The sequence below is a fragment of the Psammomys obesus genome, unplaced genomic scaffold (genome assembly GCF_907164565.1).
Source record: "Psammomys obesus unplaced genomic scaffold, mPsaObe1.curated_primary_1811, whole genome shotgun sequence".
Classification (NCBI taxonomy): Eukaryota; Metazoa; Chordata; class Mammalia; order Rodentia; family Muridae; genus Psammomys; species Psammomys obesus.
In genome coordinates this window covers 19,389,939-19,411,777 of record NW_026596040.1, presented here as the reverse complement: position 1 = coordinate 19,411,777, position 21,839 = coordinate 19,389,939, and the positions used below count along the sequence as shown (strand labels likewise).

The window sequence follows — 21,839 nt, the reverse complement described above, 5'->3', positions numbered from 1 at the left end:
ATGAAGTGATGTAACCTGATTAGCATTGTTTACAAAGTCACCATGGTTGCCACTGTGAGCCTGCTGGTGAGGGGGATGAGAAGGAAGCAGAGAAGAGCTGATAGACACAATCCACCATGGCAGCTAAAGCACTAGTAAGAACACAGGCCACACTTGTGTTTTGCAAGTAATTTGTAGACCAGGTGTGATGGGTTGAAAAGACAAAGAAAAGGTAAAAAATGACAGATCAGGACTATCAGTGGAGCCTGACTGAGTGATAATACCACTTCCTTATGTGGGATCCTCTAGCAGGGGGATGGATGGGCAGAGGCTTATGGAGATCAATAGTTGTGTTAGGTGCATAGATCTGTTGGACTGCCACATAGATTTGCCTGTGTAAACAGATCTAAGGACAGAGGTCCTTAAGACAGGTTCTTAGGTCCTCAAGACAAAGGCCTCAATTGGGATGCATATGGATTAGAATTTTAGTTGGAATATTTCAATCATAGGTATAGGCAATTATTAGAATGTTATAGACAAAAGAATAGACTTGGTATTATATCCCTGGGTGACCTCACCATTTTGATAATAGACAAGGGGGGCTATGAAAGTTGGATGACAAAAAGTGGACAGATGATGGGACGAGAACAGGAAGGTCCGATACCAGGGAGGATAACTCACAGTACAGTTTTATGTTGTTCCGCGTCAGGGCTGTTTATCTATTTCCCCTTTTAAACATCTTAACATGGTTGAGAGCGTTATTTTTTTTTTATCTGAGATGTCTGTGAAGAAGCCATAGCCACAATTTCAAACTCAACTTGGGCCCAAGCACTTGTTCTCTGTAGAGTGGTACAGTAGCCTGTCTCATGAGAATATGAGCCTGTCTTGTGGCCTAGCACAGAGCACCTGCTCGGGACATGTCTGACATGGCGTGTTCTTTAAGTATCCGAGCTCTTCCGATAATTGAGCATGCCATGTCTTTCAGGCTGATGCTAAGCACTGTTTTGTTGCAGCTGTTGCTGGCAGATTAGACAGCAGCTTCTGCTTGAGAAGTGCAGAGAAATTTCTGCACTCTCCTCTCTGCTCTTCCCTTTGCTCCCATGCTAAACACAAGCATTACTGGGTGGCTAATTTTTCTTACAGCATAGAAATTTAGATGGATGCAAGTGTCTCTTCAGCAGTTTTTAAACTATAGAGTAATATTTCCATTACTTTTTATTACAGAAATATTAATTTACAAGAATCATACATCACTCAAAAGAAGAAAATTGTCCTCTTCTATGTTTTGAGTGTTCGTACTCCATTTGTAGTTTCTGCCACTCTTTTGTTGTTGCTGTTTAGTATAACCTTTGGATGTTGGAAATCGAGTCTCCTATGTCATGCATGTGTTCCATGGCCCAAAAAAAACAAACAAAAAATGGTAATTAAGAGTATAGAAAAGATACCATGTGTGGTAGGCATGCTCTTAATCCCAGAACTTGGGAGTAGAGGGAGGCAGATCTCTGTGAGTCTGAGGCTAGCCAAGACTACAAAGTAAGACCCTCTCTCAAAACAAAAAAGTCCTCCCAAGATTGTAAAAAGGCTATACTATGCCTTTGGCCTTTCGTGGGGGTTTACTTAATCCTCACAATATTACGGGTTGGGAGCAAGCATGCTGAGAACCAGTGGGGTTGGAACACTGGAAGGAGGACGGGAGTCACCTATATGCCTGGCAAAGTAACAGACAAGGTGCTGGGAAGGCTGGCACAGGGCAGGGTTGCATCAGTAACCGCAGTACTTGGAGGGATGATCTTAAGCCCAGATAACTGTTCCTCTTATGTGATTGACAGGCACAGGAGCAAATGGCTGGCAGTGCAGTAGGTCCCAAACTTTCTGTTCACAGGACCCTTATCAATATTCACAGTGTTAGAAATTCGAAATGGGAAATATAAGAATTATTTGCTAGCTCGTTTTAAAATTGGTGTCAACGTATGCCATATGTCCTCATAAATATCTTTATGAATGATAATCCTACTTTCTGAACCTCAAAACACACTGTGAAGAAGTAGGGATATATTAGCCTAACCCACACAGGTTAGGCTAAGGTTACACTGTAAATGGTTCATCTCTGCAGGAGAAGGTGAACCTTCTTCAGCACTGTCGTCCCGTCTGTGTTTGGAGAACTCAGAGAAGCCAGCCTCCTGCTTATAGGTCCCACTCAAGGCCCCCATTCTCCCCATTTGTCTTTGTGATCTGGTGAGAATGTTGCAGCTGTACATGTGTCTGGAGGGCCAAGATGGTCAGGTACCTTTCTCAGTAGTTCGTTTTAATTTGAGGGATCATGTCTCACAGAAACTGGAGCTACCATTTAGCTAGGCTGGATGGCCAGGGAGCTCCGGGAATCTGCTTTTCTTCACCTCCATGGTGTTAGGATTGCAGGGGAGCGCTAAACTTTTTGTGTGGATGCTGACGCCCAAACTCAGGCCCTCATTCAGACTCAGCAAGTACATTCCTGGCTGAGCCATCTCCCCAGCCCCAGCTGGTACAGTAACAAGAGGCTATGTCTGGGAAAGTGGCTTTCATTCAAATTTCCTTCCACATGATAATTTTAAAGAAGATTCTTTGCATTTTCATTAATCATATTCAATTAGAGTTATCCTTCTGCAAAATATGTGTTGGACAGTTGGGAAATCCTAGATCCAAATCTAGTAATTGTTTACAATTGAGCCTTCAAATCCTGGTGACTGATTCCAAGAATTGCATGCTCCTTAGAGATCTGTGGGAAGTTTTTGTTCTCTTTGACATTTTTATCCACCCACATCTGTCCCAGAACCCTCATGGCCTTCCCTCTTCTTTTCCTGTCCTTCCTATTTATTTATCCAACTTTTTGCCTGCCTCATTTTTCAAGGCAATGGTGTGTCAGAGTGCTACTTAGAAACATAATGTGTGATGAGTGAAGAAAGAGAAGGCATGACTCTTAAGGAAGTACTTAGCATCATGACTTTGATGAATGTGGCTGTGACAAGTAAGCCTGAGGTCACTGACACAGTGATGCTTTCAGACGAAGAAAACATTTTCTTCCGCAGTGCATGTCCTCCTGCTATGATTGGGAGAGCAGCCATCGCCCCGTGCACTCTGGACAATGGTGATGAGTGAGGAAGGAGCCAGGGGGCTGCACCTTCAGCCTACTCCTGTACCTACTGAGCTTCTTATTTTTGATATGTACAGCACTTGAAGGGCACGCGAATGTATTTTGCCCCTTATGTCCCAGAAGAACAGGTGACTCTGAGAGCACCAGACCAATCCAATCATCATGAATCTGATTAAAAAGAAACTTACAGTGTTTGCTTGATGATAAGATCTATGTGTCAGAGCATCGCCATCTGAGCAAGCAAATGCACTTGCTTGTGATTTCTTAGAGAAGCCACTGGATATGAGGTTATGTTTTCTTGGTAGCATCAATGCAGGATCTTGCCGTGCTCAGGTTAAACGTGCTGTTTAATGAGATGTTTCTTGATTTTGTTTTTTGTATGTACAGCGGTATGTGAAAATGGATGCCAGAATGGTGGGCGTTGCATCGGCCCCAACCGCTGTGCTTGTGTTTATGGATTCACAGGGCCACAGTGTGAAAGAGGTAAGAAGGAAGAAGAGATCGGGGGACTTTACATTTTCAAAGTTTATTCTATAATGTTGTAATGAAGTATGCATGTTTTTGATATCCAATGGGAATTAGTCTAATGAAATACACACACACACACACACACACACACACACACACACACACACACATATATATATATATTTTTTTTTTTTTTTCATGTGCCAGTAGCTTGACGGTAAGGGTGGGGCAGCAAGCATATCAGTGATTTTCATTATAATGACCTGAGTCTGAGAGGCTGGTTCGGAAGCCGTAGCTGCAGGATGACTCGTGGCAGACTCTTAGACGCATATATTTTCTAGACACTATTGGGAGTACACTCTCTGCTTTAAAATAATAATAATAATAATAATAATAATAATAATAATAATAATAATAATGATAATAATAGCAATATGTCCCTGGCTGAACCCACAAAATCTGAAATACGTGCCCCTTATAATAATAAGGAAACACACTACATTCCATAGCACAAGTCCATATCAAATGTGATCAAGGCTTTTGACCTCTTGCTCCACTTCTCTTGGCCCTGCACTCCTCTGAGCTCTTGTTTGGTCTTACTCTGGAGGGTGTTGGAGTGTTTCGTGGTTGTTCGTTTGGTTTGTGATAGTACAAGGACTGATATCATTCCTGAGGCAACATCCATCCTTGTTCCATCTGTAGAGAGAAGCTTCTCCTTTAGCTGTTTCTTGGTCAGCTATAATCTTCAGAGAAATGTCATGCTGGTGGGATTAAGCTTGGATTCTGCACAATAGTCCATGATAAAGGATAGGGTTACTATGTTGGCTCTGGACTCAGTACCCATTCCTGCAGCATGGTAGGGGGTAAGCCTCCCCATGCCAAAAAAAAAAATGGTTGGATATGTGAATCCAACAGAACTTTCTCTAGGCAAGACAACTAGAAAAGAATCCTGCACTGACCACTGGGTCTCCTTAAAGAGTCATTAAAGCCAATATCAAATGAGCTTATGATGGTTTCAGTAGCAGCTAAAGCTGTTTCTCCTCAGCTGCTGAGAACAGCCAGCATTGATGCTCTGGCAACTTAGTCATGTAGAATGAAAGTAGTGTTGCCACCATGACTTTCCAAAGAAGTTAAACCTTATAAAATGTGATAAATAGCTACTTAACTCTGGGCCTAAGAGAGTTAACCTAAGTTTAGATTGAAAGTAATTATCATGTTGTTATATACATCTTCAAGTTTATTTTCCCCGAGCTGTGGTGGCAGCTAAAGTAACATTGCACTCTACTGGAAAACTAAAGTGTATGGCATTAATGTCAATGAAATAAAGCAGTTAACTATGCAAAGAACCTCTAAATTGTGAAGATGCCTTGTACTTTAAAACTGGTATTCATTATCCTCACAAAAATTTCATCTTGGTATTCAGGGTAAGTCTTGAGAATAAATTGGGAAATTTGAATACTATGGTGAAGTATGAGAAGTTAGATATGTGCCAACTTTTAATATATGTCTGTGTGTATGAACACTAAGATATTTATGCTCTTCCTAATATAATTGAGATTTGCTGGGACTAAAGTACATTCCACAGATGACAGAGTTTATCATTATTCTAAGACGAATTCTAAAGCTTTTACCAGATGTTCCTATTGGGGTAAGGAAAATGAATTGTGAAATGTTAGCATGAATTGTTGGAATGGGATAATGCCGATTTGCTAAACGATGTGATTTTTAAAGACCATAAAATGAAAGATAGTAAATGTGAAATTGCCAACACAGTCATGACTGGTAGAAAGAATGCTCATTGTTTGCTATTGTTCACATAGACGCCGCCTCTCTTTCATCTCAAAGCAGCTTTCAAAGTCAGTTTCTTACTGGCACAGAGTTGATTGTGTCCTTTCAGCCCAGGCTTCCAAGCATTACAGCACTGTTCTCCACTGGTTACTTATTCAGCGTAGACTCCAGCAGAGTTATATACATTTCACGTCTACAGTAGCATTTTTTTTCAGGAGAAATTATAAAATTAATCAGTTAATGAGTTTACCTTAAGGATACTTTTTAAAGCTTGTTTAAGAATGTTTTTAGTTATTGCTGTTCAGCAATGGATGCACACAAAAGCTTCATTTCTTTCAAAGAAGCAGTTAGCAATTTCCACGCCTAAATTGCAGCCATGAACTTTAACATTTCAAGGACACATTTTTCAGTTAAGTTTTACTTAACTGCATAATAGTTTTTTTTTTTTAATAAAATTAGAGTTCATATTCTCTCTTTAAAACTGTTATCACTACTATATACAAGAGGACTGACCCCTTTATGTTTGGTAAATAGGCTAATTTGCCTGTTTATAGTTATAATTCATGTTCTTACTCAATTACTGATTTTAGAATAGTGTTCTTTATTACGTATTTATACAAAAGAGCTTTACAAAGTCGAGGACAGTTTCCCTTCTTAATGTGGAATACACAGAATTTCCTTTAAACTGACCTCCTGGGCTCAGGGTTCCATTGACCAGGACTTTGCTATTCCAGCTATCCGGATTCTGGCAGATTGCTCTCTGGACTCAGGCAGAGACTCGGGATAGCTAATGACTGGCATGATTAAGCTAGTTACCTTGAGTCTTGGAGCTGTAAGCTGAAACTCTGTAGTCTCTTGTCTTTATGATACACACAATGACCTTTTATAGATAGCAGAAAAAGAGGGGGAGGCCTTGTGGCCACATGCTGACTGTAAAATGCAAAGAGCTCAGCTGTGTCCAAAGCACATAAAAGTTTTCAATTATTTTTGCTTCTTTCACCAAATAGATGAAAAAAATATTGTACGTCCTATGCACCTTGGAGGAAAAAAAAAAAAAAAAAAAAAACAGAAACAGAAATCAGCATTACAAAGCAGGCCTCAATTTTCTTATGAAAGTACCTTATTATCAACAGAAATTTCAAGGAGACAGAAAGGAAATAAGTGAGTCCACCTAAAGGATGTTTAGACACATTAAAATGATTATTTGAATCCAATGTGGTCTGCCCAGAATCCCTTTTTAAAATTTCTTTGACTTCAGCAAACACTTATTTAATGATTGAATTTTCCTTGAAGCTTCCCTGAAGAACGTCTGGTAAAAATATATGTCACACCCTCTTAGTTACACACAGCCTGTGACTACAGATTATTTTTGTCGTGTAAAATACATTTTTCTTAGAAAAGCATTTATTTCTATAAAACTTCAACTACACTAATACCCAGTGACAGTGTCTTTATAATTTTAAATCTTCCCAGAACTACCAGAAGAAAGTGCTTTTTAAAATGAGGGACTAGATGATTACTTTTTTAATATATCAGTGTTTTCAAGAAAAAAAAAAATCTTCCAAAGTGTATATTTGCAAGGATGTGGGATTGTGAGATGGTGTTGCTGGCGGTACTGGTTGTAATAGCAAAACTTCCGTGGCCTTAAGGAAAATAATAGAGAATCGGTTCCAGGTTTGGACAGCTCTCATAAAGTCATACAGCTGTAGAGACTGATATACAAACTCATGGTCCAAAAGGGATGCTGAGGCAGAGTCCTCTGGTGTTTCTTGGTGCCTTGTAGCCACCAGGCTCTCAGTCATGCCTCCCTGCAGCACCTCCGTTGTCACTGTCCCGATTGGTTGAAAAGTACAGTTTCTCCCCTACCTAACCTGGACATTTAAAGTATACAAGTGCACACACATTTCCATATTTTCTGATTCAGCGTGAATGTGACATCATCACCTTCTCCAACAGATCCATCCTAGTCACCACCACAGTAGACGCGGTTGTGACCTCAAGTCTCATTAGAAAGGTTTGAATTGTTGGTATGTCTAGGTAGCTGTGATAGTGACTAAACCACTTAGACCTTGTTTATGTCCTCAAAAGCAGGAGGAGAGACACTTTAGAGTTTCTCTGAATTCTGGGCATTACACAGACGAAACACACGTTGTAGATAAGTCATACACTTGTTAATCTGTACTGAGTTCCCAGACTTGGAATTTATTATAATGAATGCACGGTGGGTTTTGATAGTATTTTAGAAACACAGAGAATGAATAATACGTGCAGAAATACAGAAATGTATGGCGGAAGAAACAAAGCAGTATCCCACAGACATCCTCAGGCAGTAGATTTGATGCTTTCAAGAAATGTCTATGCTGTACATTTTATTTAAATTATACTTTATCATACTTTTTTAACTAATAGATATCTGTGTATAATATAAGACAATTTAGAAAACAATACAAGATAAAAGGGGAAATTGTGGTTATTAATAATTCCTAGGCTCAGGGTTAATTACAATTTAGTTACTAAATAATTTGAGTCTCTCACTCCTATTGCACATAAAATATTTTCAAAGAGCGTGATTTTGCCATTTTTACTAGAATCTGCCCCTTTGTAATTTGAATCACTCTTATGCTGCCCTTCTCCTTTGGCATTGTTAAGTACACCATGGGCTGTGACGGATGCACTGCATACTGCAGTTACGGGGATGAATCTGCACTGTCTACACCAAGCCTCTGCTCTTTGTAAAGCCTTCCCTCAATCTCACTGACAGGGAAACTCTGCCTGGGTAAGACCCGTAGCCCTGTGATAGTGAAAATCAGAGCACATACATTGCAATCCAACTAAAGACCCCAGCCTTAGCCCCTCCATCATAGATGTGTAAACAGACTGCCTTCTGTCCTTTGACATTTAAGACCATTTCCGGGTTTATTTATCCTTTGTTTTGTTTTGGATACAGCTCTGTGCAATATATATATTATAATTATATTATATTATTATAATCATATTATATTTTTATATATTATATATTTATATCTATATTAATATATTAATATATATTTATATATTATAAATTATAATATATAATTATATTATATTTTATAATATAATATAATTATATTATATTATAATATAATTATAATATATAATATATTATATATTAATATTATGTATATAATATTATATATATTTGCAGATAAACCTGTATCCTGGGCTATATTCTTAGAACATGTCCTCTAAGCATAACAAGGAGGTGCTGGTGTTTGAAAACAAAGAGACTCTGCCACCTTCTGCTCACTTCCATGGAAAAGCTCTTTGTGGTTTAATTTTTAGTCAGTTTGTTTGGAAAATCCTCTCTTATTCTAAAATCTTATAAGTGTCTAAGTTTTTTCTCATGCTTTTGGTATTTTTTCATCTTTTTGACTGTTAAGTAGAATATATAAATACTACTAACCTACTTTTATTTAAGTTATTTACTATTTACTCGCTCAAATATTTGTTAAGGACTTATCAAACATTGAATACTTGGAAATCTAGTTATGAAGAAATAGTGTATTCCTCATTCATGAGAATCTAATTGTATTTAAGGGCTGGAAATCCTCTTTAAACACAAAGATACAGTGTCTGTGGTAGATACCATAATAGGAATGGAAAGAAGTAATGAGCTCAGAGATGCTTCTCAACTGTGGGGAAATAGATCAGTGTCCTTGCCAGTAATGCAAATGTAGAATGAAGACAGGACATGTAATTTTCCACCTAGCAAAATGCCATCAGACTATTGCCTATATTAATAGTACAAATGATATTATGGCTCAGACTTACGCTAATACTATTTAAGCTTCATAATCAGTTATAATTACTTTAGTGTACTAAGCTAGTTTTCTCCCCCAGAAGTGCATTCCCCTTTTCTTTCACATTGAAGACTTACTAGAATGGAAACTGCAATGAAGAGATAGCTATTACCTAGCATAAATGTTAAACCCACACATGCTTCTAAGCCGGTGGGCACCCATGTCTTGTCAGTGAATGCATGTGTGTACACCCCCCCACACACACACACATTTCTGCTCTAGCAAGGCCATTAAGAAGAGCATTTTATAACCTTGCACCCTCTAAGCTAAACTTAACCTTAAATGGGCATCAGAGATATGCCAGAAGATCTCTGAGAACTTTCTGTTTTGGCATTGGCTCAGATGACATCTTTATCTTGAATGCTATTCAGAAGACAAGGCAGGAGGTAGGGGGAGAGCTGACTCCGAGGGGGCAGAAACAAAGGAAGAGAAGAAATGAAATAAGCAGCAACAGTAGGCAAGGCATGTGATGCTTGCGTGCGTCGGGGGAGGATGTGGGGTTAGGAGAGAATCAGTTCCTGAACAGGTTTATCTGGTAAAGGCCCTAACCCCCACTTCTGTGTTCTCAACTTAAGCCTCTCTGTTTACATCTGCAGAATAAGAGATTTTCCCATTCCAAAATCAGATCAGGTGGCATTAAGTTAACAGGTCTGGAAACTACGCAAAGCTGCCATACCAAATGTAAATTCATAAAACTTAATTGTGATAAAAAATTGCTATGTAGGAATTTATTGAAAGGAATTAAATTAAATCTGTGTACAGATGGGTGAGTATTATATACAATTTTTACACAAAGATCCAAAACAAATAATAGCTGTTTCTAGGAATGTATGTAGCCTTGTGATTTCTTCATAGAGTTACTGGAAGAATTAAAAACAGTAAAACATAATCAGTGTACCCATTATTTGTTACATCTAGGGAATATTAGTTACAGTATAAATTCAGAGGTTAGTGTTTCCCTTTTGTGGCATTTTGACTTCTCAGACACCTGCTTGTACACAGGGAGGAAGTGTCTATGAGAAATGAATGACAATAATGTAATGCCTGCCATCGCACAGATGTCTTTAAAATTTATTGATAGTTTTAATGACTCCCCAGATCATCAAAAAGATTGATGCAATGGTTACTTTCTCAAACTTGAATCTAGAATGCGCAAACCAATGTGAATCAAGCTATAGAGGTAAAGTTTAATGCTGCTTTTGATAACAGAAAAGACCTGGAATAAATGGGAACTTTTTGGAGATGCTCATCTTCATGAAAGGAGAGTTAATGAAGAAATTTCCTAGCTCCTGTTTGGCACAGAAGAGGTGCTAGCTATAAAGATCACGAAGCCAAGTCAGGGATGTGCGCGCTTAGAAAAGATGGTCTTCACAGGTGTGGGTGGGAAGGAGAAGGCTTTAGGATTCTTGGCTCTCACTCCCTTCCCTGGTTCAGGGTACATGAATTTTTAGCGACACCAGTTTCATCTTTGTTGTGTCATACAAGGTTGGATGGAAACTATGTAGCATTTTCACTCCCTTGCTTGTTACGCAGTTAACGATCAGACCCTGTATGTCTTGTCTTGACATACATCAAACATCAGAATTACTGTTAGCCGTTTTTTTTTATTTGACCCCTTCAGGTTCTATCTGTTCTTTGTACACAGAATATGGTTCTTAGATTTTTACAAAGGGAGTTTTTGGACTATTCAGGAGCTCACTAACCTGCAAAGCCACCCCTTCTCCACTTCTTGCTTATCTACGGCAACTCCACACACACCTCTTTCATTTTATCTGCCACTTACCTCCTTCTGTAGAGTAACTGTGTTTATCCCTGTTGTGTGTGTGCACTCACTTAACTGTGAGGATTTCCCTCTCCATTTGCTTTTATTCTCCTTGGGATTCCCATGATGCAGTGCAACTGAAGCCATAGCATAGCTGCGTCATGAGCCTGTAGGATTGCAAACAGAAGGAACTAAACAAGAAATGCATCGTAAAGATCCTTGAGTGTTCTTGGAGGGTTAATGTGTCCATGACACAGTCAGTGAAAGAAAGGTCAAGGCTGGAAGAAAAAAACCTTGAATCTTAATGCACAGTGTTTGGGAAGCCAGAGTCAAAGAGCTGTTCTTTATTGAGTTTGCACTGGGGAGGTGCTTTGAGTGACTTCGGGACTTGAAAGTAGTTGACAAAGGTCAACCTGGGGTGACAAGATAGAATGTAGGCTAGGAAGAGAGAGAGAGACAGAGACAGAGAGAGAGAGAGAGCACCAAGAAGACTTCAGAAAATTCACATATATCAGTTAGACTGTAGCAATTGAATATTGAGTTTAAATAATATATTCACTAAAATAATGGTATGTGTGCCTAAATAAGACTGTTAGCATAAATATTAAGTAGAAAAATGTGTAATGTTGATAAATAATACCTAATGAACATCTGCTGTGATAGATGCTTTAAAGTATCTAATTGCTGTAATAACACACACACACACACACACACACACACACACACACACACAAAAAACCACCTTTTATTTTAATTCAATTAAGAGACTTAACTGTAGGGAGGACTGGGGTGTGCTCATCTTTGACTGCGGCGTGTGGAAGCCTCAGGCCAACACTGGGTGTCTTCCTTAATCACTCTTCCACCTTAGACTTTGAGATGGGGTCTCCCACTGGACACAGAGCTCACCTATTGGCTAGACTGGCTGGATCCATTTGCTACAGCTCCAGCAGTGGGATGACATACATGTACCATGACATCTGGCTCTTATCTGGGCAGTGTGAATCTGAACCCAGGTCTTTATTCTCAGGTAGCAATCATTCTACCCACTGTGTCATTTCCCCAGGCCCAAAGATAGCGCTTTTAAGTTTTTCTTACATAAAATAGAGGCCCACAGTGAAACAAAGTAATTTACTCAAACCCACCAAGCTAATAAGTACAAAAAAGGGGGTGTCGGGGGAGGATTTGAACATGGGAGTTATAAGCTCAGAACCCATGTGCTTAATCACACCTTCAGATGATTCCCACATGCGGTCTCCTACCAGTCAGTATGTGTAAGGATAATAACACGTGCAACTGAAGTGAATAAAAGGGCATTTAATTAATTTGCCATCTGGCATAAATGAATTTATTTTTTGAAAATAAATTTCAGATACCTCTGAACTCATGTACCAAAATTTGTTTTTGTGCATGGCCCCAAATGTTCAAAATTCATCACCTTAAAATAAGCTTTGAGACTTTTATTTGCATTTAGACTAAAGAAATGGAGTACATACTGATTCTCCTGGCTGAAAAGACAGGAAAAAGTAAAACGTTTGAGACAAAGATTTTGAAAAGATATTAGACACCAAGTTTTATAGTTTGGGTTGTAAATGTCCCTCATGACCTCTTGACTTCTTGGTCCCCAGTGTAGCAGTGTAGGTAGGCCTTGTATGAGTGAAAGACAATAGGATTATGAGGTTTTCAACTTTCATCAGGTGAATCCATTGTTGGATTTAGGAGCTTCATGGGCTTTGGAAGAGGGACTCTCTGTCTGTTTCCTAGCTGTCAGGAGGTGAGCAGCCTTGCTCATCTCTCTGCCCTGAGATTTTGCTTTAGTTCAAACCCAGAAACAATGAAATCAAATGACCACTACCTAAAACCTAGAGTCAAAATAAACTTTCCTTTTGTAAGTTGATTTCCCTCAATATTTCATCATAAGGAATTAAAAAAAAAAACAATTAACACACTCTGCAACAAGACACAGCTATCAGTGAGGGAAAGAAAAGTGAACAGAATAAACTGACTCTCCCAGTTAGCTGCTAGAGTTTTCCATGCTGCATAACAGTTAGAAAGACCACCCCCGCCTCATAGACTCCTTAAGATGAGGTAAGGCAGCTGAAATTCCAGGAGACCATGATGGGTGGAATTCTCAGGGCAAAACACTATGGTAGAGTCGCACATAAATAAAGTGCTGGGTGCTACACACAGGAGCACACTATCCACCCTCTCTGTGAATGATGAGGCCTTGAGATGAGTAGTCTCCACAAAGCTGGAGAAGAAACAACTCAAGCGCATCAAATGTTATCTCAAGCACGCATCTGGGAATATGCTCTTTCCTCAGTCTAAGACGTAAAATCATGTTTCTGAGGTATTGATTTTTAACACTCAAGAAAGTATTTAAGGTAAAAAGTATTAAGAAATAAAGAGGAGTAATTAAACATAGAATAAATTTTATTCTGGTCCTGGCTGCTTACTCTGAAAGGTAAATATTGAAGGAATCAAATATCCATTATCTAAATTCAGAATTATTTATGTGATTACAAAAGTTCCAAATAGAAAAGAACTGGGAACACATGGCATCTATTTTTTTTTAAACATTTTGTTGGTTCTTTGTGAATTTCCCATTATGCTCTCCAATCCCACTCATCTCCCCTCCCCCCACCCCATATCTACCCTCCACACTTGCAACCTCTTCCTTCTTCTCATTGTGGAAGCTGAAATATGTTACAGTGTGTCACAAAGTATAGCTTTTTGTCCACACTTCTTTTCTTTCAAATATTCATTGTAATGACTCATTGGCCTGGTAGGGGACCTCTGGCTTCTGCTGTTCTATCAATATGGGAACCTTACTGGGATTCCTCTCAAATATCCTGTTGCTACCTTGTCTCATGGAGATCCTGTAGTTTTGGATTGTGGGAACAACCCATTCATGTACTCCAGCAGTTCATCAATGGGGTAGATGTTAGGGTGGTCACTTCAAAGCCTTGGATCTGGGCCTGAGAGGTTTCTGAGCCAATCATCCCATCAGCTCTCATGCCCTGGGGGCTGGCTCACTAGCAACCTCTCCAACCCAGGCTAACTCTACCTTGCTGCCTGGGGAGGGACAGAGCCGGCTCTCCTGAGTGTTGCAGCCTTGAAAGACATGACCAGTCCTCCCACTCATGATCCAGGCTCCAGCTCTCCTGCCTGCTATAGATGTGAATGGACTAGGGGCGGAGGAGGGCTTCTCTCCGTTGTCCTCACCATGGTCCAGCAGACAAGAGTCAGGGATAGCTCTCCTACATTCATGTGCCCAGGGCCAACTCTTCCACAATGCCCAGGTGATCTGTGGGGCCAGTTATGCACAGCCCTCAGACATTAACATGACTCCTGGCAGCAGTCCAGACAAGGGACTGCCTGGTTTTTGGTGTTAAAAGAACCCTGCGGCTGCCAAATTCTTCTTTCAAAGATTCAAGAATTAAAAGCAAACGTTATTTACTCAAATGGTTAAGCCACGAGTATGCCATTCTACCATCTTCTCACCTGAACACTCTCCAATCAGAACCTCGCTGGCAGCAGCGTGCTCACCTCACTCCTCTGTATAAAAATGTGTCACTTTCCCTCTCAGGCTGTTAGGAAGATTTTCTCAATAGCCTCACCTTTTTAGAAATTGGATGATGGTGTTCATTAATAGTTTTAAATTTTTCTCCATGCATGGTCCTTTGTTTGGAGTATCAGTCTCAGAAAAGACTCCTGTGCCCAGATTTCTTTGGTTCTGTTGCTCTCCTTGTGGTGGTCCTGTTCCTTCCAGGTCTTTCTATCTCCCCCTTCTTTCATATTAATCTCAGCATATGTTTTGATACCTTGTAGGGTAGAGTATTTCAGAGGCCCTCTGTGATAGACTCTTGTCCTGTTCCCTGTTTTTTCCTTCTTCCGATGTCCATCTCATTTGCCTTTCTGAGTGAAGATTGAGCATCTTACCCAAGGTCCTCCTTCTTGCTTAGCTACTATAGGTGTACAGATTTTAGTATGATTATCCTATATTATATGTCTAATATCCACAAATAAGTGCTTATATACCATGTGTGTGTTTCTGCTTCTAGGATATCTCATTCAGGATGATCTTTTCTAGATCCCACCATTTGCCTGCAAATTTCATGATTTCCTCATTTTTAATTGCTGAGTAGTATTCCATTGTGTAAATGTACCACATTTTCTGTATCCATTCCTCAACCGAGGGACATCTGGGTTGTTGCAAGCTTCTGCCTATTACAAATAAAGCTGCTACAGACATGATTGAACAAATGTCCTTGTTGTGTACTTGAGCATCTTTTGGATATATGCCAAGGAGTGATATAGCTGGGTCTTGAGGTAGCACTATTCCTAATTGTCTTAGAAAGCCCTAGATTGATTACCAAAGTGGTTGTACAAATTTAGATTTCCATCAGCAATGGAATAGGGTTCCTTTTTCTCCACATCCTCTCCAGCATGTGTTGCTGTTAGCCATTCAGATGGGTTTAAGGTGAAATCTTAGGGTCGTTTTGGATTTGTATTTCCCTGATGACTAAGGATGTTGGGCATTTCTTTAAGTGTTTTTCTGCCATTCAATGTTCCTCTATTGAGAATTATCTGTTTACCTCTGTACCCCATTTTTTAATTGGGTTACTTGACTTGTAGCTGTTTAACTTCTTAAGTTCTTTACATATTCTAGATATTAGTCCTTTGTCAGATATAGGGTTGGTAAAGATCCTTTTCCAATTTGTAGGCTGCTGTTTTGTTCTGACGACAGTGTCCTTTACTTTACAGAAGCTTTTCAGTTTCATGAGGTCATATTTATTGATTGTTGTTCTTAGAGCCTCTGCTGTTGGTGTTCTCTTTAGGAAGTTGTCTCCTGTGCCAATGAGCTCAAGGCTCTTTCCCACTTTTTCTTCTAACAGGTTTAGTGTGTCCATTTTTATACTGAGGTCTTTGATCCACTTGGATTTCAGTTTTGTGCAGGGTGATAAGTATGGATCCATTTTCATTTTTTTTTACAGGTAGACATCCAGTTAGTCCAGCACCATTTGTTGAAGATGCTATCTTTTTTCCATTGTATGGTTTTGGCATCTTTGTCAAAAATCAGGTGTCCATAAGTGTATGGGTTTATTTCTGGGTCTTCTGTTCGATTCCATTGATCCACCATTCTGATTCTATGCCAGTACCATGCAGTTTTTATAACTGTTGCTCTATAGTACAGCTTAAGATCAGGGATGGAGATACCTCCAGAAGATCTTTTATTGTAGAAAATTGTTTTAACGATTCTGGGTTTATTGTTATTCCATATGAAATTGAGAATTTTTTCTTAAAAGGTCTCTAAAGAATTGTGTTGATAATTTGATGGGAATTACATTAAATCTGTAGATTGCTTTTGGTAAGATGGCCATTTTTACTGTTAATCCTGCTAAGCCATGAGCATGGGAGATCTTTCCATCTTCTGATATCTTCTTCTATTTCTTTTTTTTTTGGGGGGGGGGACTGAAAGTTTTTTTTCATACAAGTCTTTGACTTGCTTGGTTAGAGTCATACCAAGGTACTTTATGTTATTTGGGGCTATTGTGAAGGGTGTTGTTTCCCTAATTTCTTTCTCAGCCCTTTTGTATATTGTATACAGGAGGGTTACTAATTTTTTTTGAGTTGATTTTGTATCCAGCCACTTGGATGAAGGTGTTTATCAGCTGTAGGAGTTCCCTGGCATAATTTTTGCTGTCACTCATGTATACTATCATATCATCTGTAAATAGTAATACTTTGACTTCTTCCTTTCCAAACTGAATCCACTTGATTTCCTCTAATTGTATTATCACTCTAGCAAGGACTTCAAGTACTATGCTAAAGAGGTTTGGAGAGAGTAGGCAGCCTTGCCTTGTCCCTGATTTCAGTGAGACTGCTTTTCATTTCTTTCCATTTAGTTTGCTATTGGCTATAGGCTTGCTGTATATTGCCTTTACTAGGTTTAGGCAAGTGCCTTGTATCCTTGATCTCTCCAGGACTTTAAATATAAATGAATGTTGAATTTTATCAAATACTTTTTCAGCATCTAAGGAGATTATGATGTGGCCTTTTTCTTTCAGTTCTTTCTTTTTCTTTCAATGGATTACAATGATGGGTTTTTGTGTATTGAACCACCCCTGCATGCCTGGGATGAAGCCTACTAGGTCATAGTGGATGATATCTTTGATGTGTTCTTGGATTTGTTTTGCGAGTATTTTATTGAACATTTTCGCATCAATGTTCATAAGAGAGATGGGCATGGAATTCTCTTTTTCGTCCGGTCTTTGTGAGGTTTAGATATCAAGGTAACTGTGGATTCATAGAAATGAATTTGGCAATATTCCTTCTCTTGCTATTTTGTGGAATAGTTTGAAGAGTATTGTTGTTAGCTCTTCTTTGAAGGTCTGGTAGAATTCTGCGTGGAAACTATCTGGACCTGGGCTTTTTTTGATGACAGCTTCTATTTTCTTAGGGGATTTAGGACTATTTAATTGATTTACCTGCTCTTGATTCAGCTTTAGCAAGTAGAACTGATCAAGAAAATTGTCCATTTCATTTAGATTTTCAAATTTTGTGGCATATAGGCTTTTGAAGTAAGACCTAATTGTTTGAATTTCCTCAGTGTTTGTTGTTATGTCACCCTTTTTATTTCTGATTTTGTTGATTTGGATGGTGTCTCTTTGCCTTCTTGTTAATTTGGCTAAGGATTTGTCTATCTTGTTGATTTTCTCAAAGAACCAGCTTTTGGTTTCATTGATTCTTTGAATTGCTTTATTTGTTTCTACTTTGTTGGTTTCAGGACTGAGTTTGTTTATTTCCAGCTGTCTACTCCTCTTGGGTGCATCTGCTTCTTTTTTTTTTCCCCAGGGCTTTCAGGTGAGCCTATAAGTTGCTTGTATGAAATGTTTCAAATTTCTTCTTGAAGCCACTTAGTGCTATGAATTTTCCTCTTAGCACTGCTTTCATGGTGTTCCACATGTTTGAGTATGTTGTGCCTTCATTTTCATTGAATTCTAGAAAGTCTTTGATTTCTTTCTTTATTTCTTCCCTGACCCAGCTGTCATTGAGTAGTGCGTTGTTCAGTTTCCATGTGTGTGTAGGCTTTTTGCTATTTCTGTTGTTGTTGAGGTCAAGCTTTAGTCCATGGTGGTCAGATAGGATACAAAGGATTATTTCATTCTTCTTGTATCTGCTGAGGTTTGCTTTGTAACCAACAATATGGTCTATTTCGGAGAAGCTTCCCTGAGGTGCTGAGAGGAAGTTAAATTCTTTTGTGTTTGGGTCAAACGTTCTGTAGATGTCTGTTAGGTCCATTTGATTCATGACCTCTGTCAGAGTCATTGTTTCTTTGTTTAATTTCTGTTTTGTTGACCTGTCCTTTGTTGAGAATGGGGTGTTGAAGTCTCCCACTATTAATGTGTGGGAATCTATGTGTGGTTTCCATTTTATTAATGTTTCTTTTACAAATTTGGGTGCTCTTGCATTTGGGGCATAGATCTTCAGAATTGTGATGTCTTCTTGGTGGAATTTTCCTTTGATGAGTATGAAATGATCTTCCCCATCTCTTTTGATTAATTTTGGTTGAGAATGTATTTTATCAGATATTAGAATGGCTACTCCTGCTTGCTTCTTGGTTCCATTTCCTTGGAAAACCATCTTACAGCCCTTTACTTTGAGGTAATGTCTATCTTTGTGACTTAGGTATGTTTCATGTATGCAACAGATTGTTGGGTTTTGTTTATGTATCTATTCTGTTAGAATGTGTCTTTTTATTGGAGATTTGAGTCCATTGATGTGAGGGAGATTAATGATCACTGGCTGTTAGATCCTTTGATATTGATGTTGATTGCGGTAGTGTGTTTGCATACTTGGGTACTTTTTGCTGATGTGAGGTTATTTATTTCCTGAGTTTTCCTGAATGTAGTTAGCTTTCCTGGGTTGTGTTTTTTCTTCTAGTATCTTCTGTAATGCTGGATTTTTGGGTAGGTATTGTTGAAATTTGTTTTTGTCATTGAATATCTTGTTTTCTCCATCCATGATGACTGAGAGTTTTGCTAGGTATGGTAGCCTGGCTGACATCTGTGTTCTCTTAGGGCCTGCATGATATCAGTCCAGACCCTTCTGGCTTTCTTATCTATGTTGAGAAGTCAGGTGTGATTCTGATGGCTTTGCCATTATATGTTATATGGCCTTTTCCCCTTTCAGTATTTTTTCTTTGTTCTGTATACTTACTATTTGAATTATTAAGTGGCGGGAGGATATTTTTTTTTCTGGTCTAATTTATTGGGTGTTCTGTAGGCTTATTGTATTTTTATAGGCTTCTCCTTTAAGTTGGGGAAATTTTCTTCTATGATTTTGTTGAAAATATTTTCTAGGTCTTGGAGGAAGGAATCTTCTTTTTCCTCTATTTCTATTATTGTTGGGTTTTGTTTTTTCATGTTGTCTTAGATTTCTTGGATGGTCTGTGTCAGCAATTTTTTAGATTTAATATCTTCTTTGATGTATACATCGATTTCTTCCATTGTATCTTCCACACCTGAGATTCTTTCTTTCATCTCTTATAGTCTATTGGTTATGCTTAACTCTGTAGTTCCTATTTTCTTCCCTAAGTTGTTCCTCTCCATGATTTCCTCCGTTTCTTTAATTTTTCCAATTTTATTTTATCTTGAGTAGTTTTGTTGATTTCCTTCACCTGTCTGACTGTATTTTCCTTCAATTCCTTAAGCTGTTTGTTTGAACATTCCTCTGTTTCTTTTATTCCTTTCAGAGATTTAATTATTTCCTCTCTGAAGGCCATAAACTGTTTGGCTGCATCTTCCCTTATTTCTTTATAGATGGCCATAATCTGTTTGTCTTGATCTTCATCCATTTCTTTATGGATGGCCATAATTTGGTTGACTTTATCTTTCTCTAATTCTTTACACATTTTATTTGTTTCCTCTATTATCCTCTTCATAAACATAGATGTTAGGTCATCTTCTTGAATATCATTTATGCTGAGGTGTCCAGGGATGCTTGCCCCTGGATAACTGTGTTCTGGAGATGCCATATTGCTCTGTCTTTTGTTGGTTGAGCTTTTCTGCTGGCCTCTACACATTGGGCTATCTTAGGTGTTGGGTGTTAGTTTCTGGTGGTTCCTGGAATCCCCTTGGGATCTCCCCTTGGGGAGAATCCCCTTGTCAGGAAAATGATTTTTCCTGAAATAGGCCTCCTCCACTTGTTGTGTATGATCATTGAATGGCCGGTCTTTCTCATGAATTGCCACATCTCACCTCAGGCATATTGACCTAAGAGGTAACTGTGGTCTTTGTTAGTCAGCTAGAGAAGTCCTGGAGACAGCTGCTCTGCTGCTGGGTTTCTTGCTCTGAATTTAGTGAGCTGCTGCTGTTGTTTTTCTGTGTTTTCTAGGCACAGCCCTCTTGAAGAACTTGGGTGTCCCGGGGTTTGGTCAGTTTAGTAGGGATAACTGGTTGCCCCTTGGAGCAGTGTCTGGGGGCTGATCTCAGGGATCCCAGGCTTTTGTAGGTCTGAGTTTGGAGCTCTCTGCCCCAGTACTCAAGTGGTAATCAGTGGCTGGTGAGCACAGCTTTCATGCATACAGCAGGAGTCTAGAGCCTGGAACCTGTGGGGACCCAGAAACTTTTCCGGAGTTGGGTGTCCAGAGATGAGACCAGATGTTTCCCACACACACACTGTGAGGTTTCCTCCTGACAAGGAGACCCAGTCTGTTGTGTTTTGGGGTCCACAGTTCTGTCTGGGTTGGCACATAGAATGCTCAGGCATGGGTGAGTGGTGGCTTCAAGCTGGTGACTGGGTGCCTGCAGGGACCAGGGAATTTTTTCTGAGAATTTTTCTATGTATGTGTGGAGGGGGGAGGGTCAGCTGAGCCCTCTAAGCTCAAACCTGCTGTTTCCCCACACTGTGAGGTTTTCTCCTGACAGAGAAACCCAGTCTCGGGTGCCCTGGGGCCCACAGTTTTGTCTGTGCAGGAGAGTCAGCAAATAGCAGGTCTCTGGGCTGGTGTCTGGTTACCCAGCTCTGGGCTGGTGGCTGTAATCCTGCTGGTCCCTGGGACCTTTTCCAGGGATTGTCTGGGTGCCTTGAGGTCGATCCCAATTGCTTCCTTCCCTGTGGGGTTTTCTTGAGACTGGAAATCTCAGTCTCTGCTATTTTGGTGCCCACAGTTGAGCCTGGGAAGGTGATCAGGAGTCTCTGTATTGGTGACCAAGTGCAAAGGACTCCTGTTGATTTTTGTTTGGGGGTCCTAGTTACTTTTTTCTTCCCCAGTGATGAAATAGTCTTGTTTTCTTAGCCAACTCTGTGCCTTAGAATAAATAAAGTTATAATATGCTACATACTTCCTGCTCTTTCCTTTATTCCTCTCCCTGCAAAACCAGGCAGCTCTGTCCAGAGTTTTTATTTGCAGTGATTAGGTGATAATTTTTCTCTTTCTCCCTTTAGGCATTCCCTACCCATTATTTCCATTCTGTAGCTCTTGTTGGATGCCCAGGCATTTCAGATTCTAGGTGATCCGAGCCCACTGGGATAGAGGAAGACCTAAGGTGAACTTTACTAGCTTTAGAGAAGGATTTAAGCCCTGTACTTCCTGTCATATCCCCTGTCAACAGATCACTCTATCTTGAATTTTCAAAGACGTTCTTCAAATCGTGCCAGCCCCACCCTGATTCAAGCATTGTGCATAGATTCATCCTCACTTTGAGGAGACTCTGCTTGCTGGGTTTCTGAGTTCCTCCATTCCTTACTTTCCAGAGTCTATTCCTTCTTCCCATATAGTTGTAAAGGGCTTCACCCAGTCTCCTGCCCATCCCCTCCCCTCTTATTAAACTCACATTCCTCATTTATTCTCTTTTGTTTAATGCTGGAG

The 21,839-nt window shown here is 39.5% G+C and overlaps 1 protein-coding gene across 1 annotated transcript in view; it reads left to right on the top strand.

The window, feature by feature from the left end:
* Fbn2 (fibrillin 2) overlaps positions 1-21,839 on the top strand; it is a 215,755-nt gene that overhangs the window by 13,310 nt on the left and 180,606 nt on the right. The window contains exon 5 of the mRNA XM_055622919.1: positions 3,497-3,592. Within this exon, the coding sequence (XP_055478894.1) occupies positions 3,497-3,592 (96 nt within the window). The remainder of the gene's footprint in view (positions 1-3,496; positions 3,593-21,839) is intronic.